General features: G+C 40.3%; 1 protein-coding gene and 1 long non-coding RNA gene across 2 annotated transcripts; both read left to right on the forward strand.

Annotated features, from left to right (window-relative positions):
* Positions 1-117: 117 nt before the first annotated feature.
* Positions 118-6,858, forward strand: LOC100181912. Its single transcript, XM_002130400.4, has 11 exons — positions 118-277; positions 552-689; positions 1,053-1,174; positions 1,516-1,625; positions 1,912-2,082; positions 2,564-2,724; positions 2,935-3,116; positions 3,174-4,644; positions 4,837-4,964; positions 5,475-5,617; positions 6,556-6,858. Exons 1-11 carry the CDS (start codon positions 229-231, stop codon positions 6,650-6,652), a joined length of 2,772 nt encoding a protein of 923 aa, XP_002130436.1. The 5' UTR covers positions 118-228; the 3' UTR covers positions 6,653-6,858.
* Positions 6,859-8,103: 1,245 nt separating this feature from the next.
* Positions 8,104-8,966, forward strand: LOC104266359. The gene is made up of 3 exons (XR_717521.3): positions 8,104-8,264; positions 8,319-8,469; positions 8,860-8,966. It is a non-coding gene; the product is annotated as an uncharacterized LOC104266359 (long non-coding RNA).
* The last annotated feature ends 1,861 nt before the right edge of the window (positions 8,967-10,827 follow it).

Raw genomic sequence — 10,827 nt, forward strand, 5'->3', positions numbered from 1 at the left:
ATCGAAAGATTTTTCGCTTTCGGCGAAACGGCGCATTTTGACGTCACGAACCAAGCCCCGCCGAGATATAAGCACCAAGCACCTGCGGGCCCGAGGATACGAGCAGGAAAAAGGAAAGTGGTGATAAAACGGCGGCACGGTCACTGGCAAGTACGACCGCGAAAGATTGTCTTTACGTTTTACTGCAACTTGCTCAATCTATAACGAGTGTAACGAGTAGATGAAAATATGAGGATATTTGGGGCTTTCTGTGTTGTGGCCTTGATTGCAATTATTGGTAAGTTGTTATGTATGTTAATTAATAGATTTTACAATACGTATATTTTGTAAAATGTGTCTGGTGTATAAGAAGACACCCATGTTATAACTAGACAGTGAGCATGAGGTGTATGAATACACCATGTACGTCTGGTGTATAAGAAGACACCCATGTTATAACTCGACAGTGAGCATGAGGTGTATAAATACACCATGTTTGTTGGCTGTATTAAAAAACACCCAAGTTACTCTTCAGCACGAGAAAAATAATTGAAAATTTTAAAACATTTCAGATCGAACGAACGGAGATTGTTCCAACACAGATCAACGTCAGGCATGTTCTAGTGGCGGTAACCTCGCTCAAGCTGAATGCAGACAAGCCGGTTGCTGCTTTGAAGGCAGCAGACCGCCAAACTGTTTCTTAAACATCAGTAAGTGTTTTGTCATAAAGCCGAAAAATGGTTTCGGCTGAATTTGTTAAGCTTAATACGGTGGGGTAAAATTAATATTGTTATAACATATCAAATTAAATATTTCCTATTGTTTATTTTAAAATTACCCCTTTAAAATACGATAGTTTAGAGCTGTGGGAGCACCTGTCCCATTTCAGCCCAACCTACTATACCGTGTTACCTACTCTATCAAATTTAACACACTATTTTGACTTGCTTAAAACATATCACTCCACAAAATTCCGTACGAAGAATTCGTGCGCGGGCATTAATATGTTAACCAGGACTTCATTTATCAAACTTCGTAAGCAAATGCAGTAAACTTACATTGAACTTTTACAGCGCTTATCGCTGCCATACAAGCCGTCGAAGTATTACAAGCATTGCCGACCGTAACACCGCCAGACGATGTTGAACCGGTCAAACGAGTGGCGTCGACAGTCGGAGCGAGATTGGACGATAGGGTGAGACATTAAACATAATTCATATCTTATTTTCGTCCGCGCAGTAGCTGAGAAGTTATGGATTTGACAATCGTATTTGCCACAATTGTGAGCGTATGTTATCTTTAACTAGAAACTTATTTTTAATTTTCCATTAATGAACCTTTAATGAAATTATTAATTCCGTCTAATTCTCATCTAGACATAACAAAGGTCTATGATAATGATCACAAAATTTCATTTGTGGTAACTTGTGAACGAACACGAGGTATCTAAAAGAAAACACCCGTAACAACCGTCAGTGCTACGCCATTACAACAAAGTCCTTTAACGATTCATTCAAACCTGATTACTTTGCGCAGACGGCCAGTTCTGAGATCGAACAACGAGCCCTCGGATTCGGAACGAACAGTCTTCTTGGATTGACTCTTAACTTCCCTGTGTGTCCAGTAAACGTTCCTATCTGCCAAAGGTAAAAAAACACGAGCGTAGTCGGCACTTGTATACCACTTTATTGTTAGCTGCACTTGAGCTCTCATTTTACACTGATGATGTAAGAGACACATGCAGATGTTTCACTTGGTTCATCATCAGTGTAAAGAGAGCTGGGTAGTCCACACTTGTGTACAACTTTATAAACACTGCCAGTTCAGCTCTCATTTTACACTGATGATGTAAGTGACTGATGGAGATGTTTCACTTGTTCGTCATCAGTATCATCAACAGCTCGCATATTAAGTCAATCCTCTTTCATACAGAGCGAGGTGCAACCCCACGAACCCCCTTGCTGAAACGAACCCTCTTATTTGTTACGAGGACCCTAGATGCTGCTTCGATAAAGACCTTTACGTCCACAAAGCCATATTCGGCGCCGGGTATATGTCGAATGCTCCCGTGTGTTTCTACGGGCCTACATCATCCAGATACGTGTAAGTCAACAATAGCCCATCAAAAAATTTTAGCCATATATTAAATATAAATATTATCAAAATTAATTTCTTACAAAGTTACATTAAACAGTATAGCCAGAGGGCACGAGGTGTTTAAAACAGAACAATCGTGCTATGACGACTCTCGTTGCTACGTTATTCGTTGATAACATTAGTTTATGTTACTCATTTTTCATTTACTAAATTTCATTCTTTAAATTATAAAATGGCCCAAAAAGCACAGTTGGCTGTAAATAGACAGCAGCAAATAGAACATACATGTATGACTTTAAAAGTTACTCTATTTTAGGTTATGGAGATCTTTCTTATTTTCGCTTTCTGCTACTATCAATTTTTGTTTTTATTCCGTTTACATACATTAGGAACATATTCAATTTCGGTTCATTTTTTGCCACTTTAGAGCGGTATTCACAAACCAAAGTTCGAAATAAGTAAAATAGGTTGTTAATTTGCTCAACAGTGACATCGCGCGGTTGATCACACCGTGGAATCCCTTCTTCCAGGAGGCGGTAATTAAAATTTACGATTCCGCGTTCAACAACGTGCTCAACTACCAACAAATAGCGCTGTGTGCCCTCACAAATGCAGTTAGTTTGTTAGCCAAACAATGCGGATGGCAAGGTATGGTATTAGAAGACCCGTGTGGATAACGACACAAAGAAACATACGTGGTAACTTATAACCTAGCACAAGGTGTATGAAACAGAACACATGTGTTCGTTATGCGAGGTTAAAGTGGTGACACTCGTATGTATGACATACCTACACAACTGTAACTGCCCTTCGACTGCATATTTTTTTCAAAGCTTTTTAAGTATATTACTCTAATAGGAATCACAAAGAAAGAATGTCAGCTGATGGGTTGTTGCTACTCTGATTCCAACAGTTTCTGTGCTTATCCCTCCGACCAAACATTAGGATTACTTCCTTCGTTTCCCACGGGCGCTGGATTTGCTTCCCAGGAATATTATCCAGAACTTGAGAGGCCTCAAAACCCACTTACGTGCGAAGCGGTAAGCCTATATACTGTCTTATTGTATTTGTAAACTAAACTATTTGCTTCCACGCAGAATAATGGTGGAATTGGCGGAATTGGCGGCATAGGTGGAATTGGTGGAATTGGCGGCATTGGTGGAATTGGAGGCATAGGTGGAATTGGAGGCATTGGTGGAATTGGTGGAATTGGGGGCATTGGTGGGGGTAATTTCATTAACCCGACAACCCCCAGCATGTTCGATCGTCTTCCATGCAAATCCACAACAACAGGAACAGATGCCATCTTTAACACCTTACTTACTTGTCCAACTGTTGGGTGTTGCACCAATAATTATGCGCTGATATCAACCATTGGAAACTTCAGTCTTTTCGGTTACACTGCCTTTGGATTCTGCCCTTACTTCTATTTTCCAATCACGGGACTCCCTGATCTTACATCAAAACTTACGAACTGCTGTAACCTTCATGCTTGCTACCATCCAAGGAGTTCTGGTCGTGGTAGTAACGGCGGTGGCTTCTACGCCTCATGGGGCGTGTGGGGAGCCTATGGTGCATGTAGTGGTGCTTGTGGGAGTACTGGCCAGCAAATCCGAAGCAGAAGTTGCACCAGGAATGGACAATCCGCTGCTGGCCAATGTCAAGGTGCGGCTACGAGTTCAAGACCATGCACGGCGCCGACTTGTTCGAATTGGGGGCTGTGGGGAGGATTTGGTGCATGCCAAGGCTCATGCGGACAACTTGGAACGCAATATAGAAGAAGAGTATGTCGGGGTTACAACAATCAGCCCTCAAATACTTGCCCAGGGGCATCACAAAGCAGTAGAAGATGTACCGTTCCTTCGTGTTCAAATTGGCAGGCATGGGGAGCATTCGGCCCTTGTGACGGACAGTGTGGACAGCTCGGAACACAAGTAAGGCAAAGGTCCTGCGTAGATAGATTCAACAGGCCATCGCAAACCTGTATTGGAAGTGCAACTAGTTCCCGTCGTTGTCAATTGCCAGCGTGTGCTACCTGGGGTATTTGGGGTGCGTATGGAAACTGCCAGGCATCGTGTGGCGCGATTGGGACTCAAACACGATTCAGAACCTGCACTGGTGTAACCGGGGCACCTTCCAACCAATGCGGTGGGTCAGCAAGTCAAAACAGGAACTGCAGAGCTCCGTCTTGCCCTGCGGTGTGGGGTAACTGGAGGTCTTGGGGTGGTTGCCAATTAGACTGCACTAGAACAAGACAACGAAGCTGTACTGTTGGTGGGAGACCAACTACCTCAAATCGGTGCTCAGGTTCAGATAGCGAGAGAAGAACCTGTCCAGGTGATTGCTTGAGCCAGGAGCCACCTAACGGTCAACCCTGGGTGAGCTGGGGGTCGTACAGCGGGTACGGACTTTGTACAGGCACAGGTACATGTGGTGTTGGTTCTCAAACCAGATACAGAAGATGTTTCTACCTTGGAAGACCCGACTCCCGGATCGGCAACGATTACTGTACATTCACATACCCGCAAACTCAAGCAAGCGAAAGTCGATCTTGTAATAGGAATCCATGTAAGTAGTCAAATACACAAGAAATAACCGATAATTTACAAAAGAAACTGCAAACTATTATCGAATCTTAAAATGTGCAGCTCGGATCGTTTAACTACCTTCTACGATTTCTATTTTTATGACTAGTAGTTTGATTGGAGCCTTTATCTATGTTTTTCCCTGGAAAGTTTATTTATATTTGGATTTTTTAAGGCCCTACCCAATCTACCTACACGTGGACAATCTGGTCGTCTTTTTCACAATGTAACTCACCGCCTGGTAGCTGCCAAGGAATGCAAACCTCATCAAGGACATGCATTAATCCAGTTACTCAACAACAGGTATACAACAACGCACTTGTTATTACTCAACAGTGAGCATGAGTGGTATGAATACACCATGTGTGTCTGGTGTATAAGAAGACAGCTATGTTATAACTCGACAGTGAGCATGAGGTGTATGAATACATCATGTGTGTCTGGTGTATAAGAAGACACCCATGTTATAACTTGACAGTGAACATGAGGTGTATGAATACACCATGTGTGTCTGGTGTATAAGAAGACACCCATGTTATAACTCGACAGTGAGCATGAGGTGTATGAATACACCATGTGTGTCTGGTGTATAAGTAGACACCCATGTTATAACTCGACAGTGAGCATGAGGTGTATGAATACACCATGTGTGTCTGGTGTATAAGAAGACACCCATGTTATAACTCGACAGTGAGCATGAGGTGTATGAATACACCATGTGTGTCTGGTGCATAAAAAGACAATAACTTTATAATTTGACAGTAAGCATGAGGTGCATAAATAATAAGCGTTAAAATTGATATTTTGATCTAGGTTGGATCGGTACATTGCCGACCAGGAGTGGATACCAGAACCCAAAGTTGCAACTCGTGTTCAACAGGATCCCAACCTCCAACATATGGCCAATGGTCAAACTGGGGAAATTGTGGAGTCTCATGCACGAGGACAAGAGCGAGGTAAGAATAGTATTTTGATTAGATAGACAAATATTTACTACGATCTGATTAAATTCTCGGACGTCGTGATATTATGCGCATGGTACTATGGGCCAAGGTTCGAGGCTGCCACTAGAGTAGGACTCTTGCCAAACACCTATCTTTACTTGCTTCAATGTAGTACATCTCATGGACGATTTAAATTCCATGCCGAACATTAATAATAAAATGAAAAAAACAAATCACCAACAAAAGCAAGCGGTACAATGTGTATAAAACAGAACACCGATGTTATAACGACTGTCGTTGCCCCGTCATGCGAGGATAAATAAGTTACATACGTGGTAACTCGTAAGCGGGTACGAGGTGTATGAAACAGAACACCCGTGTTATAACGACTGTCGTTGCCCACCATGCGAGGATAAATAAGTTACATACGTGGTAACTCGTATAAGCGGGCACGAGGTGTATGAAACAGAACACCCGTGTTATAACGACTGTCGTTGCCCCGTCATGCGAGGATAAATAAGTTACATACGTGGTAACTCGTAAGCGGGTACGAGGTGTATGAAACAGAACACCCGTGTTATAACGACTGTCGTTGCCCACCATGCGAGGATAAATAAGTTACATACGTGGTAACTCGTATAAGCGGGCACGAGGTGTATGAAACAGAACACCCGTGTTATAACGACTGTCGTTGCCCCGTCATGCGAGGATAAATAAGTTACATATGAGGTAAATTTTAAGCGGGAACGAGGTGTATGAAACAGAACACCCGTGTTATAACGACTGTCGTTGCCCCGTCATGCGAGGATAAATAAGTTACATACGAGGTAAATTTTAAGCGGGAACGAGGTGTATGAAACAGAACACCCGTGTTATAACGACTGTCGTTGCCCCGTCACGTCAGATAAATAAGTTACATCATTTATTTAAGCACTGAAATATGATAACAGATGCCGAACCGGAAGCAATTGTCGCTTGGCTTCTGATTGGGACGTTGACAGCGAGTCGTGCAACTGCAACCTACAACAGTGTATCGGCCGTTGCTAATCTAGATGCTAACCCTTTCATAAACCCTTCTTGAAACTAGAAACATTCCGTCAAAAGAAGTTTCTAACGTTTTTTTTCCAAGAACAAGCTCTATATGAAGAGTTTTTTGAATAAAATAAAGATATCTTTGTTATATTTTCTCTAACGAATTATGTACATGTTGTGACATCAGCATTTGACGTAATAAACAATATTCAATACCGTGGTTGTTCGACAGATACAATATTGTGTTCAGTTTAAGACAAAGATTAGAAACTTTAATTATGTGCAGTTTAAACCGCAAACCGTTTAGTTCAAAGTTGAAACTACCATATTGTCGCTCTGTGGTCAATAGGAGCCTTACATCAATACCGTTGGGTTCAAAGTTTGAGACTGATACCGATTCTAATATATGATGAGTTGATGCCTCAAGCTGCAATCGTACAATTCTAACAAATTGAACATCTGCAAATATACCTTTATGTTATGTAGCAGTCACCTTGTATTTTAAACTTTGTGAATATCTAAACATGCAAAACAATTTCCAACACCGCTTAATTAGCGTCTAAAGATTTTAAAATATTCATCCACAAAATTACATACATTACGTAAAATTAATGAGAGTATATCGCACGTTGCTATGGATAAGCAGCTTTTGAAAAAAACAACCACGAATAAGTTGTGCTTTATTTTATGCTCTTGTTTATAACATGATACACTTTCCGCCAGAACGTACGTTTATTATATATTTATTATATATGTATATATATGTATATATATATATTTATTATTATTTATGATATCTGGGATTAAAGCCACATTTGGCCCACTACCCGAACACCTGGAAAGCCCGTTTGTGGAAATGCGTGGCCTTGAATAAGACAAGGTAATTACTCCAATAGAGTGCTGCCGTATGGGATGTATAAAGTGTTATTTATACATTAATAAACTTAAAGCTGGAAATAATTACTCAACCCTAATAAACTTTCATACATGGTAACTTGTATGCGTTCACGAGGTGTATACAACAGAACACCCGTGTTGTTAACGACTGTTTCATTGCTGTCGTATTACAGCCACCTCTAATAAAGGCAGAAGCAGTAAATGGCATTTCATCATACAAGCCTCTCTTCATCTAAACAACTTTGTTCTTTGAAACGATCGCTTAAATCTCCTTTTTAATTTAACTGACGTTTCTGCAAACTCACATTACAGTCGGCATTGGAAAATCTTTTGCAACTTTCCACTCTGCAAGACAGTTTTACAGTCTGTAAGCACGTCCACATTTCCTGTCTAGACATGTCTGCTAGAACGTTAGTTAGAGATCGTTCGTTTTGTTTTATTAATTTCCCGTTAGGTTTCTGGTTAACTCTCTTATTCCTCCATTCTTTGTTTTCGAAATAGACAGCGTTCATTTTAAACATTTCGTTTTTGCCTTATTGTCTTAACGCATCTTTGAGGCTCCTTAGATTTATTTTCTAGACATGACTACGTGACTTGAGGAAAATAAGAAATTTATTAAGGAGAAGAGATTTTACTCCTGACAGCAGATGCATCGGAAACAATCAAACAACGCTAGTAACAAAAGGCGTTTGGTTTTGCAATATTTCATCAGTTCTTCAAAAGAAACAACGTAAGTAACTCATTTGCTCTTTGTATGGCTAGTAGTAATTATATTTTATTGCAGATGAACAAGTCAGCACTTCTACTTTTGCTTCTCATCGGACTTCTCGTCCTCACTGAAACTACTACTGCGTGGTGGCATCGTCGTCGTCGCAGCAATCTTCGTCGTCGTGCCCCCCGGTATAATCAACTAAAAATACCACGAATGAACGAAAGTAAGTTTACAGATACCAAACCAACCAAATTATTGCCGTTTGGAACTCTGAATCCGTTGCTCAATGGTTACCGCGCCTCTATTTTAGAGGTTATAGGTTCAAGGCTCGTGGCTGCTGCCATTGTGGACGTGGTTGTCCTTGGGCATAACATTTAACAACAGTTGTTTCAAATTTAGTGGTCACTAATGGTCTGCCCAAATTATCAAGCATACGAAAAACAAAATATAAATAGTTTTTAAACTCTTTAAAGTAATTATCTAGAAAGTTATATACATGGTATCTCATAAACGGACACGAGGTAAACCCCGTCTATTATAAGGGCGGCCGTTGTTACTACGCTGTACTAGTTTTAATTTCTTTAAGATATAAATAAGAACATTTAATTTTTAGTTCTAGACTTGGAGTTCGAGGATATTTCTCCAAAGATGAAATTATGATGAAGTTTCCTTTCAAGCTTCAATCGTAAAATTTTAATAAATTAAACATCATCAAATATACCTTGTGTTGTGTATCAGTCTCCCATTTTGATTTTTTAATTTTGTGAGCATATAAACATACGAAACAATTTCCAACACCGCTTAATTACCAGCTAAAGAATATAAAATATTCACTTACAAGATTACATACGTGATAATTTGAAAGTGGGCACAAGTTATTTATTTTTAATATTGAAAAACAATAGAAATAACAATTTACACAAATATGCAGAGACTACCCCAAAAGAATAATTTAAACGAGAGAGAGCAGACTTGAAGGGCCTCACCACCCGAACCCAGTACTCGAACCCGAACCTAGAACTCGACCCCGAACCGAAGACCCCAAAATACTCCCCCCTGTGAATATTTCCTCCGACTATTACCCCACGTGACTATTCCCCCCGGTTATTACCCCACGTGACAATTCTACCCGACTATTACCCCACGTGACTATTCCCCGGCTACTACCCCACGTGACTATTCCCTCGGCAAATTCCCACGCGACTATTCCCCCGGCTACTCCCTTCGTGACTATTTCCTGGTTACTGCCCCACGTGACAATTCCCCCTGGCTATTTACCCTTAGTGTCTATCCCCCCCGCCGATTCACCCCCAGCCAACCCCAAAGCTGAAAATCCTACACACGAGACCACTAACCCCCGGCCCCTGTTGACACGATAGTCTTGGGGGAAACAATCGGAGAAATAGCCGGGAGGAAGTAGGAGTTTTGTTTTATATATGGATAACAATTTATACAACTCACCACTTTGTTGGGGCAATTACCGAGTCTTATTCACTCATGCACACATGGTGGCAGCATAGAGGCTCGATTCATAAACAAGAGGCAAACATGATTAATACTGTAGCGCATATTTAAAAAAGTTATCCAATTCTAAATTTTAGATTTATTGTATGAATAACAATTTATACAACCTGTAATGTACCACTTTTTCGGAATAATTACCTTGTCTTATTTAAGGTCACACATGTTTACATGGTAACAGCATAGATGCTCGACCTCTGGTCAAGAAGCAGCGGTAAATAATGTGCCATGTTAGAAAAACAAAACAAATTGAACATAAACCAATTGACTCACGATATTATCGTAATCTTTGTAATCAAACTTTTTTTTCGGATTTAATTTTATTAAAGCTGTCATTTCAACTTTCGTGTTTTCAAGAGAGAGAATCCATTTAATCGCTTTGTTATTTCCTTATTACGTTTCCTGTCTAGACATGACTGCTGAACTGTGGTTAAAGAGAGTTCACTTGGGTTTATTAACTCCCATTTCTGGTTATTCCATTCTCTGTTTTCATAAGAAAGCGTTTAATTGAACGTTTCTTTGTTTTCTCATTATCTCAACGCAGTTTTGACGCTCTTGTATGGAGGACGAGGGGATTTTATTGAGAAGAAGAGATTTTATTGAAAAGAAGGGGTTATACTCCTGGCAGCAGATGCATCGGAAACAATCAAACAATGCTAGTAATAAAATGCGCTTGGTTTTGCAATATTTCATCAGTTCTTCAAAAGAAATAACGTAAGTAACTGATTTGCTGTTTGTATCGCTAGTAGTAATTATGTTTTATTGCAGATGAACAAGTCAGCACTTCTACTTTTGCTTCTCATCGGACTTCTCGTCCTCACTGAAACTACAACTGCTCGGTGGGTTGGTCGTCGCCGTGGTGGTCGTCGTCGTGTTCCCCATTATAACCAAGAGGAAATGCCACAAGTAAACGAAAGTAAGTTTACAGATACCAAACCAACCAATTTATTGTCGTTGTGTTAATTATAATAGCTTTTTACGGTCTGTAAAAGTTAACAGTATAATTAGGTTTAATAAAATGTTTTAAAATATAATGCGTGTCATAACGACTAGTGGCCTG

This window comes from Ciona intestinalis, chromosome 13, assembly GCF_000224145.3.
Source record: "Ciona intestinalis chromosome 13, KH, whole genome shotgun sequence".
Taxonomy (NCBI): Eukaryota; Metazoa; Chordata; class Ascidiacea; order Phlebobranchia; family Cionidae; genus Ciona; species Ciona intestinalis.